Source organism: Artemia sp. Qi Xiang Cuo, chromosome 3 (genome assembly GCF_049724085.1).
Source record: "Artemia sp. Qi Xiang Cuo chromosome 3, ASM4972408v1, whole genome shotgun sequence".
Taxonomy (NCBI): Eukaryota; Metazoa; Arthropoda; class Branchiopoda; order Anostraca; family Artemiidae; genus Artemia; species Artemia sp. Qi Xiang Cuo.
Window position 1 is genome coordinate 26,399,374 of NC_142796.1, and position 23,825 is coordinate 26,423,198.

Sequence of the window (23,825 nt, forward strand, 5' to 3'; positions counted from 1 at the left end):
CATTTCAGCTAGATCTTCCAAATATAAATACGATAAATCAATTTGTTGAATATTAGAAATGCACCTATTGAATTACTGAATAGCTCATGAAAAGAAAATTATTTAAGTCATTGAAGATAAAATGAAATTAACAACAAAATTAATAGAAAATTAGATGACACAATTCTTCCACATTTTGCCCCCCCCCCTCCCCTAAAAAGAAGCAGTGTTGCAACCAGATCACAAACTAGGTGAAAGACACAGCCAGTAATGTTTTATTGATCTCTTACTTTAAGAAGGATGTACAGGTTTAATTTTGATCAACAAGAATTCCGTTCTTTTTTATGTTTTCTGACCTTTTTATTCCTCATTTCAAACATCAGGGTTTCTTGTACTGCCACCCTAAGCGTTAAAAATGCGCTTGTTTTTCTTTACCTTAACGATTTTCATCCTTAAGAATCTCAAGGAGCAATTGACCTAGTTCCTGCCTAGGAACGAAATTCCTAAAACGCATCTCGAATAGTAAAACCGACCACGTCGTGAAAATCGTAAATACCAAAGTTTGTTGATATACAACTTTAACACTTAACAGGACACGGCAAGAGGTGACAGAATCCTTCTGTCACCTCTTGCTAAAAAAGCTAACTTTATCACCCCAACTCAATCATTTTAGTCAAATTCCATATGACAACAATTTGTTTTTTACCATAGGCGAGATTACTAATTTTCCCCTTTCGTCCGCCAACTAGATTTATCTAAATATACACTCGAAATTCAAAACAGAAATCTATTAAAATCAATACTGCTATACACGAGAAGCAGATCAAGAAGAACAAAAAGAGGGGTGATAAAAATTTTCCTTTCTCTTTTGTACTGTACTGCATATTTTTTTAGAAAATAATTAACAAATTAGTTTCGCAACGAGACAATGGACTGCAGACATCGATCTGGACAATTTAGCAAGTAAAAAGAAAAAGTAAGAGGTCCCCAAGAGTAGTTTTCCAGCTGCATTAAATAATGTACCCCCCTCCCCCCAAAAAGCTTCCTAAGCAGAGAAAGACGTTCCCTTAGTAGTATCAGTTCTGAAGATCAAGTGCCGCTTGCCACTGATGGCTGGCAAGTGGTGGGTGACTCATGTCCCACTTTGGTTGCCCAAGCCGGCCTGAATGTGGCGACTGGGGATCTCCGGATGTGGAGAAAATGGTGGACACCTTGACACCATCAAGGAAGGCACATCTGTAAAAGGAAAAAGATAGGCCAGCTCTATCTCAAATTACCATACACGAGCGGACACCAACAGTCAAGTGGCTCTCTGAGTGTGAAGGCTACACGTTTTTGTGGTTTCTCCTTGTTGTTGTATCTCTTACTCCTATCCGTTAACAGCGAAAATACTAACGAAATTAAACCTTTACTTGCTCCTGAAAAATTAACGGTTTCTACAAGAAAAGAAGTTATTGTTCTATACATATTTTGCATGTTTCATGTTTCAGGGTAACATAATAACGATAGTCTTATACACTGAAAAATACACTGTTGTTGAGTTGCATTGAAATTGTGCATAAGCTACCATAATCACGATAGTCTTACCGCTGAAACAGAGTAAAATAAAAACAGATTGTTCCTGGCTTTTTTTTCTTTTATATATATATATATATATATATATATATATATATATATATATATATATATATACATATATATACATATATATATATATATATATATATATATATATATATATATATATATATATATATATATATATATACGTATATATATATATATATATATATATATATATATATATATATGCATATATATATATATATATATATATATATATATATATATATATATATATATATATATATATATATAAAGAAAAAAAAAGCCAGGAACAATCTGTTTTTATTTTACTCTGTTTCAGCGGTAAGACTATCGTGATTATGGGAGCTTATGCACAATTTCAATGCAACTCAACGACAGTGTATTTTTCGTGGCGTTAATAGTTTTTGTTTAAAACGATATGGTGACATGCCAATAATATGATTCTTTTTACTTTCGCTAATCTGTTTTTTCCTTTTTGCTCAGGAACAAAGTCTTGAAAACCAACCCCCCTCCCATTCCCTTTCTCTCATTAAACATTTCTCTATGATGTTCTGGTCATAATTCTCTATAATTCTTAATAAGTCATCAGTGCAAAGAGTTCTTTTCCATGCTCACCAATTCTCTCATGAAATATACCATCTAAAGGATTTGATCCCGAAAAATGCATCGTCCAGTCGCTGGTGTTTTGGATTTCCACTGAATGCACTGGCGAGGTTTCTGCCCCTAGAAGCAGCCGCGTTGAAAAAAGAATTAACATCTAATGGATTTCCTCATTTAAGACGCCTTATTGGGGAACATGAAAGACTTTTTGCGTATGTTGTTTTTCTTTCTTTGAGCTGTTTTCTCGTTGCCATTCTATGGAACCTAAAGCAAGAACCGAAAATAGTGTATGATTCGTCAGCTAGAGACAATTCACAAACCAAAATCAACCGACTAAGCGTCCCAAAAATAACATTAATCAAGCTTACCTAGTTCCGCAGCCATTCGAATAGGTGTCATGCCGTCTGAATCTTGGACGTTTACACGAGCACCATTTAGGAACAAAAATTCACAAGCCATTGCAGACCCCTAATTATAGAAAAATTTAATTCATTAAACTTAAAAAATAGAGAGTACGTTTTATGGTTCATTTGGAAAACCATTTGTATTTCTTAACCTCCTAAATACTAGGCAGGGGTCAGCTATGCTGACGACGGTTCTTGTGAGGGGGGGGGATGCAGAGATTTAGATTATGAATTCTCTTGTTCGACTTATTCCTAGACTAGAATTTCGATTACCTCATTTTTTTTGTTACTCTTTCCACCCGGTTTCATCCCTGGTCCCTGGGCTATAATGAAATGTTTAGAGTATATATTTAAGAAATACTTGCTAATAGCATACACTTCAAGTAACTCTTAATATTTTTAAAATACATAATTTATTTTAAGAACAATATAAAACATCATGACGAAACAGATTATTATTATTATTATTATTTATTGGAAAACCCGTCATACAAAAAAGGAAAAGACGGAGCAATAAGCAAAACAACAACAAAAAAAGAAATAAATAGAAACATAGGAGCTCTGCAGGCTGTTTTTATTGAAGACCACTGAATCAGAGTCCTAGATCAATTTTTAGATCAGATTTAACAAAGCGATAAAGAAAAAAACAACGATATACTACTATTTAATTACTAGGCATGTTTCTTTTCTTTTTTTTAGGATCTTAGATTCTGAACAAACATACATAATCCGAAGATTATTACATCGAGTCGCAATTGGTAAAAAAAAAACAAAAAAAAAACAAAAAACAACCAAACACTAATTACACTAAGCGCGGACACAAACACTAAAAAAAAAAAAAAAAAAAAAAAAAAAAAAAAAAAAAAATACATCTTAACTAATGGGTTAATACTGACGACCAGAGATGATTCAACTTCATTAAACGGGAATTATAAGCACGAATATGCTTTTCCACGGCTATAATGGGGTCAGCAATGCTGAATTTTCTAATCAGATAAGAATTGCACGTCCAAGAGGGAAAAGGTAAAAGATATTTTGCGAACCGGAAGAAAACTGAACGAATTTTGACTTGTCAGAAATTGTGAGCATTTTCCAAAACGGCAATATGTACAGATAATGTGGTAGAGTAAGAGAGCTAAAAAGTTTCGAAAGAAGATGGGGGTTGAACCATAACTTATTAGATACAAAAGAAGCATATGATAACCTAACTCTACGCTCAATGTGAGCACTTAATAGTTGTCGCGTGTGCATTACTGACGAACCAATGGGAAGACTGAGGTAGGTGATATGATCTACTCGCTTAATCCTACTATTTCCGAGAGGAATATCCCTAAGCGACGCTTGCTTCCAATTGAAGAATACAACTTCGGACTTTTCAGCATTGAACTGAAGACCTAGTTTCGCATACTCAGATTGTAGCGTTGCGAAAGTCTCGCTTATGCGCTGGATAGTGCGGCTCACATTCAGAATGTCGTCTGCATAACATACGAGAGATAAATCAAGACCCGCAAAGATGACTGATGTGGGAACAGCTGACTGTGCATCAAGAACTACATTATTGAAGATTGAAGGGGAAGAAACAGCACCTTGACAGGTACCTTTTTCAACATTGACAAAAATATTAGGGGTTGGTGCGTAGACTTGAGAGCTGTCAACTTTAGCTAATAGGTGAAGTATTAGGTGAACTTTAAGACGATAATACATGTCTTGAAGGGCTCTGATATATAAGGGACTCACTTCACATTTTGCTGCATGGAGTAGCATAGCGGCGTGAATGAGAGTCGAACGCTTTACGAACATCATGCCCAGCCAACACGAGAGTTTCACCAGATGCATCAGCATCGATCAATGCGTTCGCGACAACCGACAAAGCGTGGGCACAACCGAGACGTAGCTGGAATCCAAATTGGTTAGGTGGAACATAGCATTTTGCGTTCAGTTGGTCAATGAACAGAAGTTCAAAAACCTTACAGAAGGTAGTAGCCACTGTTATAGGGCGGAGGGACGAGCACTGAGTAGCGAGTTCATATTTCGTTGAACTTGGAATAAGTCTTCTTTCTCAATCTCTGATTGAAAAAAACGACGGTACAACTCCTTGGGTAACAATCATCTGCATCAAAAGAGCAATATGGTTTATCAGAACCTCGCTTTCATGTTAAATGGGACGAGCGCTTATTTTATCGATGCCAGAAGATTTCTTACGCTTTAGGCGTTGGATTGCTTGCAGTACAGAATCAGCTGAAACAACAAAATTGTCTGTTGGACACCTAGACAGAAATTTATCAAGCTTATTATCATATTCGGACTGTAGGGCGGCATCTAGTGGGGAGAATTCAGCAGAGAAGTATGAATTCCACTCGAAGTCAGGAGCTTGAGCGGAATAGCTTGAGCAGATAGGCAGGCACTAGGAAGATCTTTTGATACATTTCTCCAGAAGGAAGGTTGGGACAGAGAAGCTTGCTGGGATGTCTCTTCAACTATCTGGTTCATGTGGATGCATAGTTCTCTTGCAAACTTTCTTTTGGTAGAAAGACGAATGTTAGAAACCCAGCCAGAGCGAGGACGGTCGCAATGGAGCCACAAATGGTACTAAAATTTGGATTTTCTCCAAGCTTCAACTAGGCTCGGATTACTGGACCAGTGCTTTGTGACACCCCGACGTATACGTTTAAGAGGTATACTGACTTTTTCTACGCATCGCAGAGCATGACAAATTTGTGCAAGATAGATATCTAGCAACATCCGTATTTCATTTGCATCAACTTGTTGATTTTCCATGAGCAGCTGGAACAGAACATGAATTTTATGAAGGACAGAATTAGTTACTGCAGCAAAAAGGTCATCTTGGATATTTTCCCAGTCCCTGTAAAATTGGGCGAAGGGCTCAAGTGGTTGTGTAGTGGGAGTAAACTGAGCAGAGGAACAATAAATAGATGCAGATATTGGAAGGTGGTCTGATAGTTGGAAATCAGTAACGACGTGAATAGGTGACACTTGGAGATTTATAGAAGAAACTGCATGGTCAAGGTTCGATACGTGACCTGAATGGTGTGTGTAAGTGTAATCAAGATCTTTCAGCAATATCCTAAGCCAATCGTCAAAAATACCAGACAAAATAGAAGTACGCAATAACGAGGCGTCAGTTAAATTACAGTTAAAATCTCCTATAATAATACAACACTTACCTAACAGGCGAATCTTTGAAAGGCAAGACCCTAGTTTCTCACACGCAGAAGTAAATAAAAATTCCGATCGGTCATTCCGATAATCTGTTCGGAGATAGACGTTTACAATAACATACTCTTTTACACGGACAGCAAGAAAAAAATACATGAATCAAAAACATCGACCGCCACGAAGTCCTAACAAGCATCGCAATACCACCCGAGGGGCGGCCACTGGAAGCGGATTGTTTAGCGTGCACCGAGTTGCTAGTAAATTTATTATCGATTTTAAGAAGGCCTAAACTATAACTCGTCAAAAATGTTCTTTCTTGCAAGCACAATACGTCACAATTTGAAAGCAAACCTTTTATCGCAGGAATTTTGACTAATAGTCCACCATTAATATTCCACGAAAGTACAGCTTGCGTAGCAGTAGACAAATCCATGTCCTACCATGGGCATTGCTAGTTGACTGTTGGTTTTGGGACACTTTATACTGTAACAAGTATGGCCAGTAACTTTACATTCTAGACAGAATATTTTTGCCGAACACGGAGAGGCACTGTTTGAGGTGTGATCGCATGATCCACAGCGAGAGCAGAGGGCCCGATTAGAGCACTGCGAGGCCAGATGCCCAGTCTTATGACACGAGAAGCAACGCTTTGGGAGATGTACAAAGGCTAGTGCAGAAAACTTTTCGTAGCCGACTTTTACAGAAACTTTCAAGAACTGATCCAGGTTTTGTTTTGACTCAATGTAGACCTTGAACACTCGGGACTTTCCGCACTGTGAAACTTTCACGCAATTTGGTACAAGAGATTTTACTTGATTCTCATCATATTCGATCGGTACACCTTTCAGGATCCCTATAAACAGTGGGGATTTCACACTCACCGAGATGCCTGAGGTACTGTTTTTAGCATTCTCGGCAATTTTATTCGCTGCAACGGATTAAAATCCGTTCAAATTACTATTTTTGACAAAAGATCAATAACAAAAAATGTTATATGACGAGTCTAAATTGAGGGGATACTTAATTACTTGGTTGTATCATTTCTTAGAATACGTCATCATTGCTCAGCAAGAGGACGTCTACCTAGTATTCAGGAGTTTCCTCTTCCGAGTTACAAAAATAACAAAAGTTCATGGTAACTATTCATTATTGATATAAAGCAACAAGGCCGTACCCAGGAATTTTTTTCAGAGGGGGTTTTACTCAAGAAAAATTTTCTGGGAAGGGAGGGAGGGTTACAAAAAAAAACCCACAAAAAGTGCATACAAAATTTGTTTATATCCATCTTTGTTACGTTTTTACGAGTCAGACAAAAATTTCGGGGGGGGGGGTTCAAACCCCTCCGCCCCTCTGGGTACGGCCTTGCAAAGCAAGATAACTAATTCTACGTAATGGACCCTTACCCAGGATTTGGAAGAGGAGGGGGGTTTATATATGGTACAGATCCTTCTTTTCTATTTGATAGCCAGAAAATGCACACTTATATGTAATTTTTTAGATTTCAGTGAGAAAAAGGGGAGCAAACTCCAAGTCTCCCATTCCTGAGCATATCCTTCCTTTATATTCTAAGCAAAATGATGTTTAAAAAATGCAAAGAATTGTGGTCTAACGCAGAACCCCCTTGGTCAGAGAGAATTATTGTTATTTTTCGGATCCAAATACAAATATTTCAGTTGCGAGATTAATTTTAACAATAAAACAAACAAGACGAGAGAACTGACAAAGGATATATATTGCTTATTTCTACTTAGGACATGCTGAATGCATTTCAGTAATTAGTACAAAGCTATCAATATTGGCTTCTCAAAAAAACTTCAAAGGTCAAATAAAAAAAAAACTCTCAATGACCAATAGCTTTTGAACAGTTTCAATATTTAAATAATGCACAAAGTTGTAGAAAAAAAAAATCCAACTAAGTACCCTTGTGATAAGTCTCCAGATCGACAATCCATTAAAATGGTTTAATTGAAATCAAGTATTAAAAATAAAAGTAAACGAGGAAATTCTAAAACTTTAAGCGCACTTAGAAAGTATAGAAATGTCCTAAGCTTGGTGTAGCCAGGGAATTCGACGGATCTAGGCCCAACCCTCCCCAAAATATAGAAATTTCGTCATACATGTATAACTGTTTGGTATACAGTTACTAAATTGATAATCCTTCATATTTCCAAAACAATTAGACATGTATGCCCCTTAAAGGCGTATCCAAGAATGAAGAGGGACCTAGGGGACTTACGTCCTCGTATTATGTCCCATTCACTGTGAGATTTTACTGACAACGAGATTCAGCTAGCGCTAATTTAAGGCAATCACAATTTTCATAGAATTGTTCAGCCAATCAGAGAATTCTATGAATAACATATTCACTCAAATTAGCGCTAGCTAAGTCTTGAATTAGTAAATCTCATAGTGAATGGGTATTTACGGAAACGTACATACCTAAATGTCACAGGAATATTAATCATATATTTTGCTAGCTTTAACAGTCGATTTTGCTTTTGAGAAATCTATATGGAATAAAATGATCCTCAATGAAGTGTGCGTAAAAATTTTCCAGTTACTAAAATTGAGCATTCCAACGTGTCATTTCATTTATTTAAATGTCAAATAAAAATATCTGCAGATAAAAGCCAATCCCAGGGGCAAAGCTTGTACCGGTAATACAAGTATTAAGATAGAATGTCAACAATACAATAGAAATTAATAAAAAGGCAAGAGAGAAATGCTTCTTTCTTTACTTAACAATAAATAGGGTGACAAAGAAATAAGAGACAGTAATAGATAAACTACTTCTTGAAATTACTTCTTGAGAAATTAATTTTTGAGGGTGTCTCCCCTTTTCTTCAAAAATCGGGCTAAAATTCCCCCCTGAAAAACTACCCATCGGAAAACTTCCTTCCCCTGAAAGATTCCTCCCGGATACTTTCATCTCCAAGGAAAATTCTACCCGTGGAAATATCTCCCCAGTAGAAAATCCCGCCCCCTCCAAAAAAGCGTATATTTCCCAATAACAGATGCTATACGTGAACAATGGGCAAATTGCATAGCTTACAGTCCTTCCCCCAGGGACCACAGGGGTCGTGTCGTCCCCAAAGGCATAATTATTGGACCTTCCAACTATGCTGAATCTCAAAATTTTGATCACATGTCTTTGGAGGGGGGAGGGATGGGCGTGAGAGTGGGGCTAGTTTCCCTACAATCTTTTTGGTCACTAAAAAGAGCACTAGAACTTTTGATTTCGGATCAAATGAGCCCTCTCCCGATCTTCTAGGATCACTAGTTCAATATGATCGCCCCTGAGAAAAGCAATAAACAAAAACAAACAAATGAACATACATCCATGATCTTTTTTATGGCAAAAAATGTGAAATTCCACACTTTTGTATATTGGAGCTTGAAACCTCTACATAAAGGGTTCTCTGATATGTTGTATTTGATAACTTCATTAAGGTCGCTTTTCTTCTTGAGGGCGATTCCCCTTTTCTTCACAAATCGGGCTAATTTTCTCTGGTTCGTAAATTTTGATGAGCAACATTAAACTTAATGCACTTTAAACTTAATGCAAATTAAACTCAATGCACTTGGAATCAGTATAAAAATTCCCTTCTATTAGTGCATCTATCGTTATCAAAATTGTTTTTTTAGAGTTTCAGTTACTTTTGAGCCGAGTCGCTTCTTACTTACAGTCCGTTACCACGAACTGTTTGATGGTTCTTCACACATTTTACATGACTTTTCTTTGAAGCAAAATCTATGCATTAAATAACTAAACTTACGCTAATAACAGCCTGGTGAAGCGGAGTGCGTTGCTTGTCCTCTTCATTTATCCAGTTTTTATCGGCTCCAAGAGCAATAGCCAAAGCCATGACTGGTATATTATGAACCCTCGAGGCTTTATATAAGATCATTTCCGGAGACAATTTACTCAATGATTCAGCACCTGCAAGATAAATGAGATTCAGCACAGCTATTAGCTCTCTAGCCCTTGCCATAGGGCACCATCTATCAAAATTTGACTCCCTTAGCCCTTCAGCTCAAATTGAATCTTTTCTCAAGAAAAAAAGGATGACTATATACTTAAAGTAAGGCTCTTTCGTTTTTAGTTTAGATTGCCGGGAGTAAGGTTAGAAAATGTTATGAACAAAAAAACAATATAAAAATTCATTTATTTTGATACTTCTATTTAGAAAATATTAAAAAAGTATACTTATAACATTGTCGGATTTTGATTTTCCCCACAGAAACAGCATTAAAAACTAAAGAAATTTCAACCAGATAGCCTACTCAATACAAATAGTTTACAAAAGCTTTTATTTTTGTAAACTAATTTTTTTAATTGTAAAATTTTTATTCATGGAAATATGGCTATTGACTATTTTATTGAAATTATGCATTTATTTATTTGATTCACTAGGTTTATTTTATTTTATAATCCAATATGAAATAATCCGTTATGAGAGAGAGAGAGGGAGCGGGGGGAATAGAAAGTAGTCCAAGTATTTCAAAACCGAAGCTTGAATTATTTTAAATACACAACTTGAAAAGTAGCCAGATTTGCAACACATTATTGTCAACCATAATGTAATCTAAACCCTTTCAAGTAGAAAAAAAATACCTAAACCTTACCCTAAAGAATAATCCATCCATTTCGTTTGCGTACAAAGGTCCGAGAGATTTCAAAATTCTTTGTTCAAAATCAATCCTATATCAGTATGACCTTTCTTAATGCCTTGTCCTTTTGTATCCCTTTCTATCAGAGAAAACTCAATCTATTTACAGATTTCCAAAAAGAGGCAATTTCCTTCAAAGAGCTTCTCTTTTGATACATATTTCTTCCCTATTGTGGACTTTTAGTTAATTCTTCTAAGCTGGTCAGATAATCTTCTATTTGCTTTTTCGCAGAGGAGGGTAACAGCAAAAGTTTCTGTGTGGGTAGATTTCTAGCATCACTTAATTGTTTTTACTTTCTTTTGGAAAACGGAATTTATTTTTTTACAACCGATTTACTTTAGAAACAAATTACTTGGCTTTGAATTTAGTAGTGGATTCTCCGACATGATGATATTATAGGAAAAACAGGAATTTAGTTCTTTTTTCATTTAAGTTATGCAACAATTGCCTTTGTTAATTGGAAGCACAGTAGATAGATATATACAGTATAATCATTCCCTATCTCAGCCATTATACAAAGCCGGACCGAGATGCATGTGCTCCGGAGAACGTTAAAACATAAGCGACATTAGATTTTTTCACGGGTAGACAAGTCAGATTTTTCTTGAACGCGAAACTTGGAATCACCTTTGTAACACTAAATTTTAAAGAACCTAATCTTACATTAATTTATTCCAATAAATACATAAAAATCGGTAATTAGTAGTGTAATGTTATTATTAGATGTTTTTAGAAATTACAAGTAGGTTGCAAAGTCTCGAATTTTTTTCAAAGGCATTTTGAGAAAGTTTCTGCGAAAATACGTGTTCCAGGGTTCTCATTTGATCTGCCATCAGCGGTCCAATGGACGAGGACCTATGATAATGTGGGCGGAGCTTTCATACGTGCCAAGACTGTAGTAACAAAATATTGCTGAGTTATGATACTACTGTATATTATTTATATACAGTGATTGGAAGACATAATTTATTTCAGGATTTGAATCTTTACTACTTCTGATAGAGGGCTCTACCAGAACAAAAACTTTTTAGACAGAACTCTCGTATTGGGAACTTTGTAATTTGCCCTCATCACCCCTAAAAGGTAATGTGTGCCCATAAAACTCAAGTTCTGTTATCATCTTTCATTTTACGGCAAATAAACATTCGCAAAAGAATAAAAGTTCTAAAGCTGAAGTGGCCAGTGATGACAAAATAAAGATATAAAAACCTCAAAAAGAAGTACAAAACAACGGGTACAAGTAGAAGGAAAGGAAAAGATGACAAACCGACGGATATTTTGTTTGAATACAATATGGCGTCTTCAGCACTAAATATAGAAAAAGGTAATTAACAGAGAAAAGATAAAATCTAAAAAACCTATAAAATCTAAAATTAATGTAAAATTAAAAACAATAAAAAAAGAAGAAAAAAACAATACCAATATACACAAAATCTTTTAATTTCAGATTTTGTAGGCTACATTGTTTTAGATCTGATCTTTTCTCTTTTATACAGGCAAAATGTCCATCGGTTTGTCGCATTTTCCTTTCCTTCTACTGGATTTGGACCTGTTGTTTTTTTCTTCTTCTCGAGATTTTTCTCTCTTTGTTTAATTCACAAAATAAATTCTTTCATCCAAAAACTTGATTTCCGAGATACATGCTCGTTACACTTGAGGTAAACACGCAAAAGAAAAATTCATCGAAGAAATAATAAATAGCAAAAAAACTGTAAAATTAGTGGTTAGCTGACTAAAGATGTGACTTTATTTGGTATGCATTTCGTAAGACTACATTAGGTAGTATTTCAGCTATAAAAATCTCAAATACTTTCTGTCCCAAGCCAGCTGGTCCACCTCAGCTCCCTGTGAAGTCATTAAGTGAAGTAAGAATATAGAGCCCCTAGACGAATCCAATTTTTTAAAACTAATTTCCAAACAAAGGTTAGGCACCTAAAACAGTAAGCAGACAAGTTCTTTTGCTTTGGGCACGGCGTTATCTTTCCAATTCATACCTTTAATCCTGTATCAAAACTAGACATAGATTTTAGATTCTTGAGATGCTGAAAGATTACAGTACGTATGTATAACAAGACATTCGCGTGAAGCATCTTGACTTTACTTGTTCTTGAGTCGAGCTACGGGTTGTTCAGCCCAGCTTGGCACAATGAACACGTTGGACCACGTTCTGCCACTGTATTTTTATCTTCTGTTTGGGGAAGGATGATTCCCACCATGGTTTACCTCCTCCCCTCCACCCACAAAAAAAAAAAACAAATCTCTAGAATATATTAGAGAAAGAAGAAAATTAAAAACAAAGGTACACAAAGACTTTACAAATAAAGTAGTTTTGGCGCCTGACCGGAGTTCCCATTCTACTTTTTTCGAAAATGTTAAATACTTTTTGGAAATTTTGCAAATAAGGACAGTCTAAATTCGATCTGATTTTAATCAAAGCAAAGCTCGAACACTATTTCCAACCATGATTTACCTCCTTCCTAAAAAAAGCAAAAAGAAAAAAAAATCTTGAGTATATTAAAGAAAAGAAGAAAATAAAAACAAATGTACACAAGGACTACAAAACTAAAGCAATTTTGGCGCCTGACCGGAGTGCACATTTTACATTTTTCAAAAATAATAAATCCTTTCTGGAAATTGTTGCAAACAAGGATAGTCTAAATTCAATCTCAGTTCAAGCCAAGCGAAACCTTGAGCTCAAACACCATCTTTTAGATAATCATCTTTTAGATAAGCTATATTTTTGGGTTCGGCTCAGAGCATTCAAGCTGAGTTATAGGAGCAGTCGAGCGAAGCTAGAGTTCAAGGGTTATCTCAAATTGCTAATTAATAAAGAATGAAAAAAAAATCACATTGCTAATTAACTAAAAGGAAAAAAAAACCACAAAGTCTACTCGGGATTAGACTACTCGGCATGGGATATTGTCTGATAAAGTCTACTCGGCATGCGATATTGGATATGCTTGGACTTATGCAGTCGATTTTAACACGGTTTCGTTTTAGAATTTTTTTTTTCTTCATTTAATTCTCTAATTTAAAATCACCATTGTCAGAAATGATCCAAATGTACATTAAACTGGCTATATTTCTGAAGTCGACGAAAGGCACCCGATTAGGTTGTATTCTTAGAGCACTACAAGTTTTAGCCTGAGAGCGTTACATCTTTTCAGTCTCTAGGGAAGGCAGATAATCTTTAAAAGATGAAATCCATGTCAACAATAATTAAGTTTAGACTGACAAAAAGCTAATAGGAAAAAGTCAGAAACAGTGGAAAAGGAATAAGTCTAGTACAAAAAATAGTGCAGGGAAAGGAGATAATTAAACATTACCAATACTGATATTATCTTCTCCATCGGTGGAATCTTCATTATCATCATCAGAGAGAATCAAAAAAGACTTGTCTCCAAGGTCGTCACCAATTGTAAGAATCTCAACGGTATTTCCTGACTTCCCTAGCTCTTCATCTGTCAAAGTGTTCTATAGAAAGAATAACTAAAATAGCAGGAACTGATGATGCCACATCTAAACATAGGCAGGAAAAAGTAGGGGGGGGGGGTAGTATAGATGAATCAAAATAGTAACCCCGTTATATTTTTTCTTAATAATGTCGTATATTTTCGTATACATTTGCCGCTCTTGGCTATGTTTTCCAAAAATTTATGCCCTTTCCCCAAAAATAAACTACTACGCATATTCCAATACAATTCACGTGTTTAAATTTTCACAAAATTTAGCTTTAATACCCCCTCAAACCATAGACTTGAAAGAGATTCTCTATGCAAAACGAAAACCCAAAGAGTTACCCATGACTATGCAACGACCCCCCCCCCTTCCACCATGTTTTTAGTAGTAGGTCATCACACACTCAAATTCCATGAAAAATGGTAGTAGTTGTTGTTAGTAGTTAAATCTTACGTTGTCGTTACGTAACGTTACGTAACGTACAACGTCCTTACGTTGTACGTTACTATCCTATGTTGTAGTAGTTAAATCTTACGATCCATAATCAATGAAGTATCGATTTGCCAGTCATCCTTACACACCCTCTTATAGCCTATTTCAGCTTGAAACTAATTGGAGACTGCTTAATATAGTAGGCCAGAAAAGAATGTGCGTAGTCTGTACACAATAACCTACTTTTGCCAATAGAATACAATTCCTTAGCTCATGTTTCTTCAAGATTAGCAGAGGCAACCCTAGTAGTTATACCATACCACTTTCATACACTCGATTCCTCATATCATCATTAATTACTTCAGAATACCAAAGAATTATTCTTCTCACTCTATAGCAATTCCGACGATTTATATGAGCCTACAAAATACACTTACGCTTATTCCTTCGTCTTCAGCACAATTCCCGCTATTTGCTAGCATTCCAGACATCCTTTCATTAAATTTAGCTTATCATGCTTGATAGTTATCTTTTCTCTCTTGTTTTTACGAAGCTTTAGCTTAAACCTTATTAATTTAGGATGAATTTTACAGCCCAGTATGATCCATAAATAAACTTATGAGAAACTAGAATGGTATTTAAAAATCCATTCTTTCAAAACAAGTAATAAAAACGAAGGAAACATATGGGAAATTCGCGTAAGATTTCAACTGTTGCAGGTCGTTGTATTTCAACAAAACACACACAAAAGAAAAAAAAAACAACTTAAAAGCCTACAGGGAATTTTGTTTTTTATGGCTGGACACGATTGCGATAGGGAAGGAATAACAAGGGAGTTGTTTATTTTCTCTTCTGTTCAAATGCGAGAACGAAAACAATAAAACCAAATGTGATATTCTTTAAAACATTGTTAGAATGCGTTATGGGACAAAAAGAATAGTGTTATTTAGAAACATAAAAAAAGTCTTGAAATGGGAAATGATGACTCCAATGGCGAGTTATACGTTAACATGTCGCTGCCGCAACTATCAGCGTCTCTATAATAAAGACTGATGATATTACAAGTTATAATTAGAAAAACATCGAGGACCGATATAAAGGATTTAGAGCAAAATATTCTTATTGTCATTAACATTAAATAAAAAGAAGAAAACATATGAAGATCGGTAAAAACAAAAAAAATTCAAAGAGCCGGAAGTATATGAAGTTATGATTAGAAAAACATCGAGGACCGATCTCAAGGATTTACAGCAAAACATTCTTATTGTCATTAAAATGAAATAAAAAGAAGAAAAACATATGAAGATTAGCAAAAAAAAAAGAAAAAAAAGAAAAAAGAAAAAAAAGGAACGTACACGTTCTTGCTCCTTTTCAGAATTTGTAAGAGTAACTTAACTTCAGCATTTTAGGGAAATCATGTAGCCCAAAAAGGGAAAATTTTAGAATTAAAAATCAATGAATAGCCGCACAAGCATATGTAGTACGATAGACTTCCCTTTAGATACAATTGAATGTTAAGACACAGAAATAAAACATCGGAATATAAGGGCTAAATAACAGCTTTCCCTTCTTTCCTTGCTAAGCCCATTGAAGAACTATACATTTTAATGGAACGGATTTCCCAAAGAAAAAACCTGTTGATTCTCAGTGCACATTAGACTAGTTAGACAAAACTGACTGTTGCAAATATACCAATAAAAAAACAAAAAACAAAAAAAAAACAAAAAAAAAAACTGGAAATATAAACCATATTTCGATTTTTAGAAATATTGTTTATAAGAAAAGTTTAATAAAACCTGGATTGCAATAAGGTGCAAACGACAGTAGTTTTTTGGAGGGTTTGAGCGGGGGGAGAGGAACAAAACGTAACTATTTGTGGCAATATCTATTCGTTTTAGATTTCAATTTATTTTTCATTACAATCGCCTGCGGCAATTTTATTGAAAAAAACCCTAACTTAGTATAAGCTATTCTAAGCACAGCAAGATTCTGATATAAAAAAGATGGAATATGTCTACCGTGCTTCCTTTTAAAGTATACTATATGAAGAAAAAATCACTTACGGAACACTTGTTCTCTTTGTCGATGGATGTAGCAGATTCAGTTGATAGTTTAGCAGATTTGTCAGATCGGTCATCGTTTTTCCTACTGCCACTCTTGGAGCGACGTCGAATTTTTCTAACACTCCAATGCCGAATAATCCTTCCACGGGACGAATCGTCTTCTTCGGGAGGTTTGGATAGCAAAAGGGCATCTTTTACAAATTTTCTTTTGACATACTTCGACTGAATCCATTCTTCACGAACAGCACTAGATGGAGATATTAAATATAATTATATTATTAATTAACTAAATTTACCGTCAATTAACTAAATTTAAAGCTACTAATATAATTAGTTTAGCATAAAGAGGTTCAATTATTTTAGGATAGAATATGATGGGACAGAGAGCCATTTATCCAGCTATTTACTGCATTTTGTTTCATGGAACGTTCAAGGACAAAAAGGCAGTATCAAAGATTTAAAAGAAGTCAGCATCGCTGCTTTGCTAAGGACTAGCCACTCAGTAAAAGTGGCTTTTCATCATATGATTATTGTACTGAGTAGAAATTAAACAAACTGGCAATAAATAAAACGAATTATTGTAGCACTGTATAAAGCCTTGTACATTTTAATGTATTCTACATTACCTAGCAGCTCAGTAAACGTTGTTAAGCTAAGATTGTCAGTTAGTACAATCAGTATATTTGTCTGTGGGTTTAGTTTACGTAGCATTGTCAAATAGTTCCTATAATGTTGAAAACACACGCAAAATTTCAAATGCTTGCTAACTGAAAAATGTTATATTTGGGAGGAAGATGTCTACAATTAGAGGCAGCTTCAAGATATATCAGTACCTGGTGTTGATTTGCTACTCCTAAATGCATCCAAAATACCAAGAAGGAATGACGGTTCCTTAATATAATAATAAAATTTATTTATAACCCACTCACAACACAAGATAAATAGTAGAGTAAACACTTACAAAATAAAAATATGATTCAAAAACGAAAAGCAACAATATCTTTAAATAAATAAAATTAATAAAACAAACGGATCAAACCATGGTGAGGCGACAAACACCGATGCACTGTTTCTGAAGCTTTTCGTGTAAACAAGTCAGCTTCTCAGTAATATTTGGAAGGTAAAACTTATTTATTATTTTTCAATTCCTATACCAAAGAGGAAGATATTTACAGAAACGGAAATTAGCCACTCTAATATCACTAAATCCTTTTTCCTAAAAATAGGATAAAGCCCAAAAAGGTAAGGAATACAATGATCTGAAAAGGTAGAATAAAGATTTCGGATGGCAGTAAGATAATATTTCCCTTGATTGGCTGCAATTTTAGAGCAACCAGTTTGAATCTTTGTTCTAGCTTCCCAGAGGGTATGCTTACGAAAAGTTTTAAAATTTTTGACAAGTGTAATACCCAACCACCGCATCGAATCTACATGAGGGATGGAAATATTTTGGAATTTGGAGGTTTAGGAGGGGATGGAAAATTGAAAGAAAGATACTAACATTTACCAACGTTAAGCGAAAGACCGATTTTAGTAAAAGAATAAGAAACTTTATGAACTATCTGCGATAGTGTGAATTTAGACCGGCTAATTAGAAGAATATTATCAGCATAAGCAAAGTATGAAATATCAGTTAACCCAACAAAACACATAGAAGAAATATTCTCAAGAATACTAGAAATACAAAATTTATTAATACATGAAGATAATACTCCGCCCTGCCGCACACCCCAATGAACAGATAGAGTAAAAGAAGAAAGGCACCGTTAGTTTTAATTCGAAGATATGATTTACTATACTAAAACTTAAGAAGAAAAAGAAGAGAAGGGTTAATCCCGTAACTGTAAAGAGAGTAAAGAGCCTTACTGTGTACAATACTATCAAAAGCCTTGTGCCTGAGTCAAGGAAGACGGGAGAACCGAATCAAGCAATTTTGAGCAAAACACGTGCGCTGCATAATTCACTTTGGAAAATATAACTGAATAGTGGTCAGACCACGCAGCTGGCCAGATGGGACAATTAAGATTTACTGAATTATCTAGTTTAGATGAATTAATCATTTTATCCCATTGTTTCTTGTCGGTAGGACAATCTAACCCTTTATACCCTTTACTCTTCTCGTTATTTTGTTATTAAAATTCAAGATGAGAATGGCAGTAAGTGATTGTCAATACTATTTATGGGCGTAGGGAGGGGGGGCAGCTCCCCCCCTAGACCTTCAAATTTACATTAGATATGGCTGAAAAAATAGATGGTTGGAAAAACAGTTGACAAAAGGCCCTCCAACACACTATCAACTGCCCCCCCCCCTAGGCAATATGCTGCCTACGCCCATGATAGGCTACTATTATTAAGTCCTCTCTTTCACTGCTTCAGTATGTTTCTATAGTATAAATCACCAAATATGCACCACTATCGCTATATGCTTCATCCCAGACGTTTTTTTAACACACGCTGTGTTTTTTGTTTTAGTATACTAGAATAGTCAATCTGGAGTGAGGAAGGCTTTTGGCATAAATAATGTGAGAAAATGACATTATAATAGGCAAAAATCGGTTCAGAGTTGATACTAGTATAGCCAATTTTAATTATCTTTTTGGCCTAAATAAAAATGTAAAGAAGTGACTATTATCAGACAGCTATTTCGTTAACTCCTCATCGAACTTATACAATCTGGATTTTCATAGTTCTAATCACAGATCTATTACATTGGTTTTAGGAAGTAAGAGTGCTCTGAATATGCCGGCTTCTAGACCTATTCTTGGCCTAACGTGTCACTCACATACCCGGATCAAACCTAGTGTAAACAAAATCAGAATTAGATAATTTGAAAAGTAATATGGCAATATAAACTTATAATAAACCTTGTCGCTGAAGCCCCCTAATAAAAATAGCATATTCCTATCATTTTCTAGGTGTTTCTTCGACTGAATAGAAATTTTACTCGAGTCATAATAATCCCTGTTAGTTCTGCACCAGCATACAACAACCCAACAGCCTATAGGGGTAGAATGACAAATGAAGACGGTGTTCAATCGAAGCAAGAATAAATAGAAAAGAGCCTAGCGGATTTGGTGAAGGGGAGGAACATAGTAACGGCAATAGTCTGCAAAAATTTCGTGGAAACAATTATCTAGTTAAAATCATTGCAGTATTTCGACATAAAATGTTCATAAATTACTAAGTTACTCGCGCCATGGTAGGACGATTATGCTATTACAATTCCAAGATTGGCAGGATTGATACAGTTCATCGGGTTTATACGGTATATAAAAATGCTTCTTTTGATGTTTAATTTGAAGACTATCATCTCGTAGTATCCACAGTCAATTCAAACCTGATATATAGAAAAAGTAACTACTTATGAAGCAGTAATAGAATGAGTATCTTCAGTGTGAGTATTTTAGAAAAGCGTTTTAAAGATAGCAAGATAGCATATTAGAAAGTTTAAAAATTGAAAATGCAGAAGTCGGTCGGAATGATTTTAGCATAACAATTTGCGAAGCAGCAGACAATGTTTAAGGGAGTAAAATTAGAAAACCAACAATGATCTAAAAAAGCAGCAAAATTATTTTAAGCAAGGTAGAAGAGTCCTTTCGTGGTGCAGTCGGGTTGACCTTAGTTTAGTAATGCAGGAGCCAGAGATCGAACCCGCCTGTAGCAACACACTGCAGGGCCGACATAGGGAGCTTAGCAGTCAAGAAACGTCGTTAATCCGATTACTTTTACTTGCAAGGTAGAAGCGAGAGCAACTTTTATAAGAACTGCATGAAGGAAAGATCTTTCTAGAATAAGAGAAGAAAGAGAAATACTCTTTATCACTCTCGCTCACTTTCTCTGCATGCTAGGATTAAGGAAGCATGGGAGAGACTTTATTTTAAGGAAAGGCTTAGTAAGGAGGGACTAAAGTGGATAATATACACAAGGGGGAATGTTTTACCTCTTAATAACAAGAGAAAGCACCTGGGAAGGGTAAAGTAGAAATTAGCCCTTACTTTTACCCAATGTGTGGTGATAGGAGAATGATTTAATTCACTTTTTGGGTTTTTCGAACGAATTAAATGATCCGAGGGAAGAAATTTTTCCGGGGTGGTATACGAAGGCGGAATGGGAGGATATTATAGTAAGTGATAAAAGTTTAATGGGGATCAAGAATCTGGGAAAGCTTGTGGGTACAGGTATGATATTCTGAATTCCATTTATAAATTCATTTGGACTTAAATATCTTTGTTTCTAATTTTTATGTTGTTGTATTTTTGTATTAACCATGGCCAAGAAAAAGTTCTAGCGTTAGTAAATATCATACATATCGTTTGCTATCAGCTTAAAAGCGTTCAGTAAATAAATGACAATATTACAGCTCAGCCTGTTGATCAAATTCAGGCTTACTATTCCCCTTTTCCTCATCGTTATTTCTGGTTACACAACTTTATTTATTAATATATAATACAATAGATAAAGGGCCTGTGCAAAAGTTTGAAAAGCGGCATTATTTGAAAGAAAACGTTTTCTTTCATTATCTACAGTAAAGTATAAAACCTTCTTCTGAAAAGGTTCCAATTGCTAATCATGGTGAGGGAATGTGAGGGATTCAATTAGCAAGTGATGTTATATTGGCAAGGACCAATTGAAGACATTCACAAGATCTTTTTCTATAAAATGTATATATATTACCATACATATCCCTGCCATTAGCAATTAAAGTTACGGATCGTGAATCTAATATATGAAGGACGCTTTAGTTCCTGAAATTTCGAAATGACCTATTTTCGAAAGGTATTCTTCTGTTTTCAACTACGGTATTACACAGGCCCAAATCCTGACTTAAACTTCAAGATCCTTGATGAATATCATGAGCATAACCAGCCTGGAGAATAATCATTTCACTATATGGTATTTTCATTCGCATAATGCAAATAAAAAGATGATAGGATTAAGATCCACCAGAGCCTTTGCTGGCGCATAGGGAGTCGAATCAGTTATAATGACTGATTATATAATATTTAATGATTATATTGATTTTATTATATAATATTTTATAATAACTGACAATAATATAATGTTATATTTCAGTCATAATGCTAATATCTATAATACAACTGCTAAACACAGCATCATACTAAGTGTGTATTGTTGCTACTATCTTAATTTTATTCTCTCTGCATTTCGATTTTCTTTTTGTAGTATGCCTTGTGAGTCTAGCTAGGTAAAAAAAAAAAAAAAAAAAATTATAAAAGACTGACAACAGTCTTTAGTAATAAAGACATACCACTTAAATCCATAATCTTATAACTTTCTGGCCAGCATACTAAATATTTAAATGAAATTAGCACCATTCCGAAAAAATCTAGAATAGAACTAATAGGACAGGTTCACCCACGACTCGCTCCAGTCTGTTAGTGAGGCGTTTGATGTAGCGTCAATGGCTGTTTTCTACAAGTACATAAATTCACCTCCCCCTCTAGAACTTTCTCGTATTGAGCCCCCTCCAACCGAAAAGACAGACACAAAGGTTCACATTTCAGTCAAATTATATTAAGGTTGACACGCCAAGAACAGAGTATTTGAAGAACAACTTCATTCGACGTTGCACGTCGATTTGGAATAATCTTCCTGAAGAAGTTATCCCTAAAAGTTTCTCTCTGTTGGCTTTTTCAAGAGAGGGTTCAATATTCATCTAAAATCTTGATAAAAAAAAACTATCGGCAAATCAGATATTTAATCATGCCTGGCGTTGCGAATATAAGAATAATAATAAAAAAAAATACAACACACTGTGGACAGATAGCTTAACAAAATGGGAACCCAGCAAAAAGCTACTGGGCTCTCCACCTGCAGTCGAATCACGTAGAAATTGAACAGTAGGAAGATGCATGGGTGATCTACTTCAATATACTTAATAGGCGAGTCATAATTGGACCATGTTAGGCCCTACTTCTATATCATTCGTTGAAAAGAGATGAAATAGTAGGAGAAAAATAAGTTTTGACCAGGAAAAAATTGGTACAGAAATGGTTTCTTCACCATCCGGACCGGAAAAAAAATGCTTAACAACATATAATGCTATTGATGGGGTTTTAGTTCTACAGGTGCTTATAGAGAAATATGCAAAAGGGAAGAATAGGTTGTACGTTGCATTTTTAGATCTAGAAAAGGCCTTCGACAGTATTGATAGGATTTTTCTGTGCTTAAAACTGTTAAAGGTAGGCTTACCAAGACTTTTCGTTAGGATATTAGCTGATATGTATAGAAAAAAATTTGGTATAGTTAAAGTTTTAGGGATGGAATTATCGTCACCGTTTGAAATTAGAAAAGGAGTAAAACAGGGTAGTAGTATTTCGCCTAGGTTGTTCAAGTTGTATATAAATGATATTGTTGACCATTTTAAAAAGGTATGGGCCCCGACAGTGTCACTAGGGAGCCTGACGTTATCTCTGTTGTTTTTTGCTGATGATGCGGTGTTGATAGGCCAGTCACCAGAGGACCTCCAAATCTTATTGAGTATATTAGAAGAATATTTAGATAGAAAGAAACTAGTGTTGAATATTAAAAAGACTGAGATTGTGGTTTTTAGAGGAATTCGTGTGAATAATGATGATCAAAAAGTAGAATTTTATTATAAAGGTGAAAAAGTAAAAGAGAGCGAAAATTTTAAATATTTGGGAGTAACACTTTCAGCAAAAGGAGGATGGAAAGAGCATGTAAAACAGATGATTAAGAGAGGGAAAGCAGTTTCAGCTGCCATTTTACATAATTCAAGGCTTTCAAGTATAAAAGATCTAAAAATGCATAAATATGTTTTTAATTCTAAAGTTTTGCCTACTATCCATTACGGAGCGGAACTTTGGGGGCATGACCCGGCTCCACAATTGGAATCAATTCAGCTGCAACACTTTAAGAGATTGATTGGTTTTCACCTAACGACCCACAATCAGGCTATAAAAAGTGACCTAGGTATATTTTCGCTGAGAATGAGTAGATTAGCACAGATGATCCGGTACTGGCTAAAGGTTCTAAGTCTGTCAGAAGATAGGTTAGCAAAAGCAGCTTATGTGGAGATACTACGGTCGAAACGTAAAAGATCGTGGCCGTATCAAATAAAAAATGTTTTAGATGGATTAGGATTATCATATATTTGGAATGAGGGGCTAGGACCCTCAGATCAGGGTGAGTCGTTTTTGGCTATGATTTTAGAAAGAAAAAAAAAACACGAACTCCAAAAGTGGACCCAGGCAATTAAAACATCTGAAGCAATGAAGTTTTATTCCCATGTAAAAGAGATATTTGGATTAGAATAATATTTTAAACCAGGATTACCGGGGGAGACATTGAGGACTTGGTTTCGGATCCGAGCGAATTGCCTGCCACTAAAAAATAGAAAAAGAGTATTTGAAAGAAATAGGGTGGCCCCAGATGCAAATGCGGATTACTC

General features: G+C 35.2%; 1 protein-coding gene across 6 annotated transcripts in view; it reads right to left on the bottom strand.

Annotated features, from left to right (window-relative positions):
* CenB1A (Centaurin beta 1A) overlaps positions 1-23,825 on the bottom strand; it is a 163,418-nt gene that overhangs the window by 11,002 nt on the left and 128,591 nt on the right. For all 6 annotated transcript variants that reach the window (XM_089085696.1, XM_089085693.1, XM_089085692.1 and 3 more), the window contains 4 exons: positions 16,394-16,640; positions 13,766-13,913; positions 9,545-9,708; positions 2,556-2,655 (listed from right to left, as the gene is read on the bottom strand). In XM_089085696.1, coding sequence (XP_088941822.1) covers positions 2,556-2,655; positions 9,545-9,708; positions 13,766-13,913; positions 16,394-16,640 — 659 coding nt within the window. The remainder of the gene's footprint in view (positions 1-2,555; positions 2,656-9,544; positions 9,709-13,765; positions 13,914-16,393; positions 16,641-23,825) is intronic.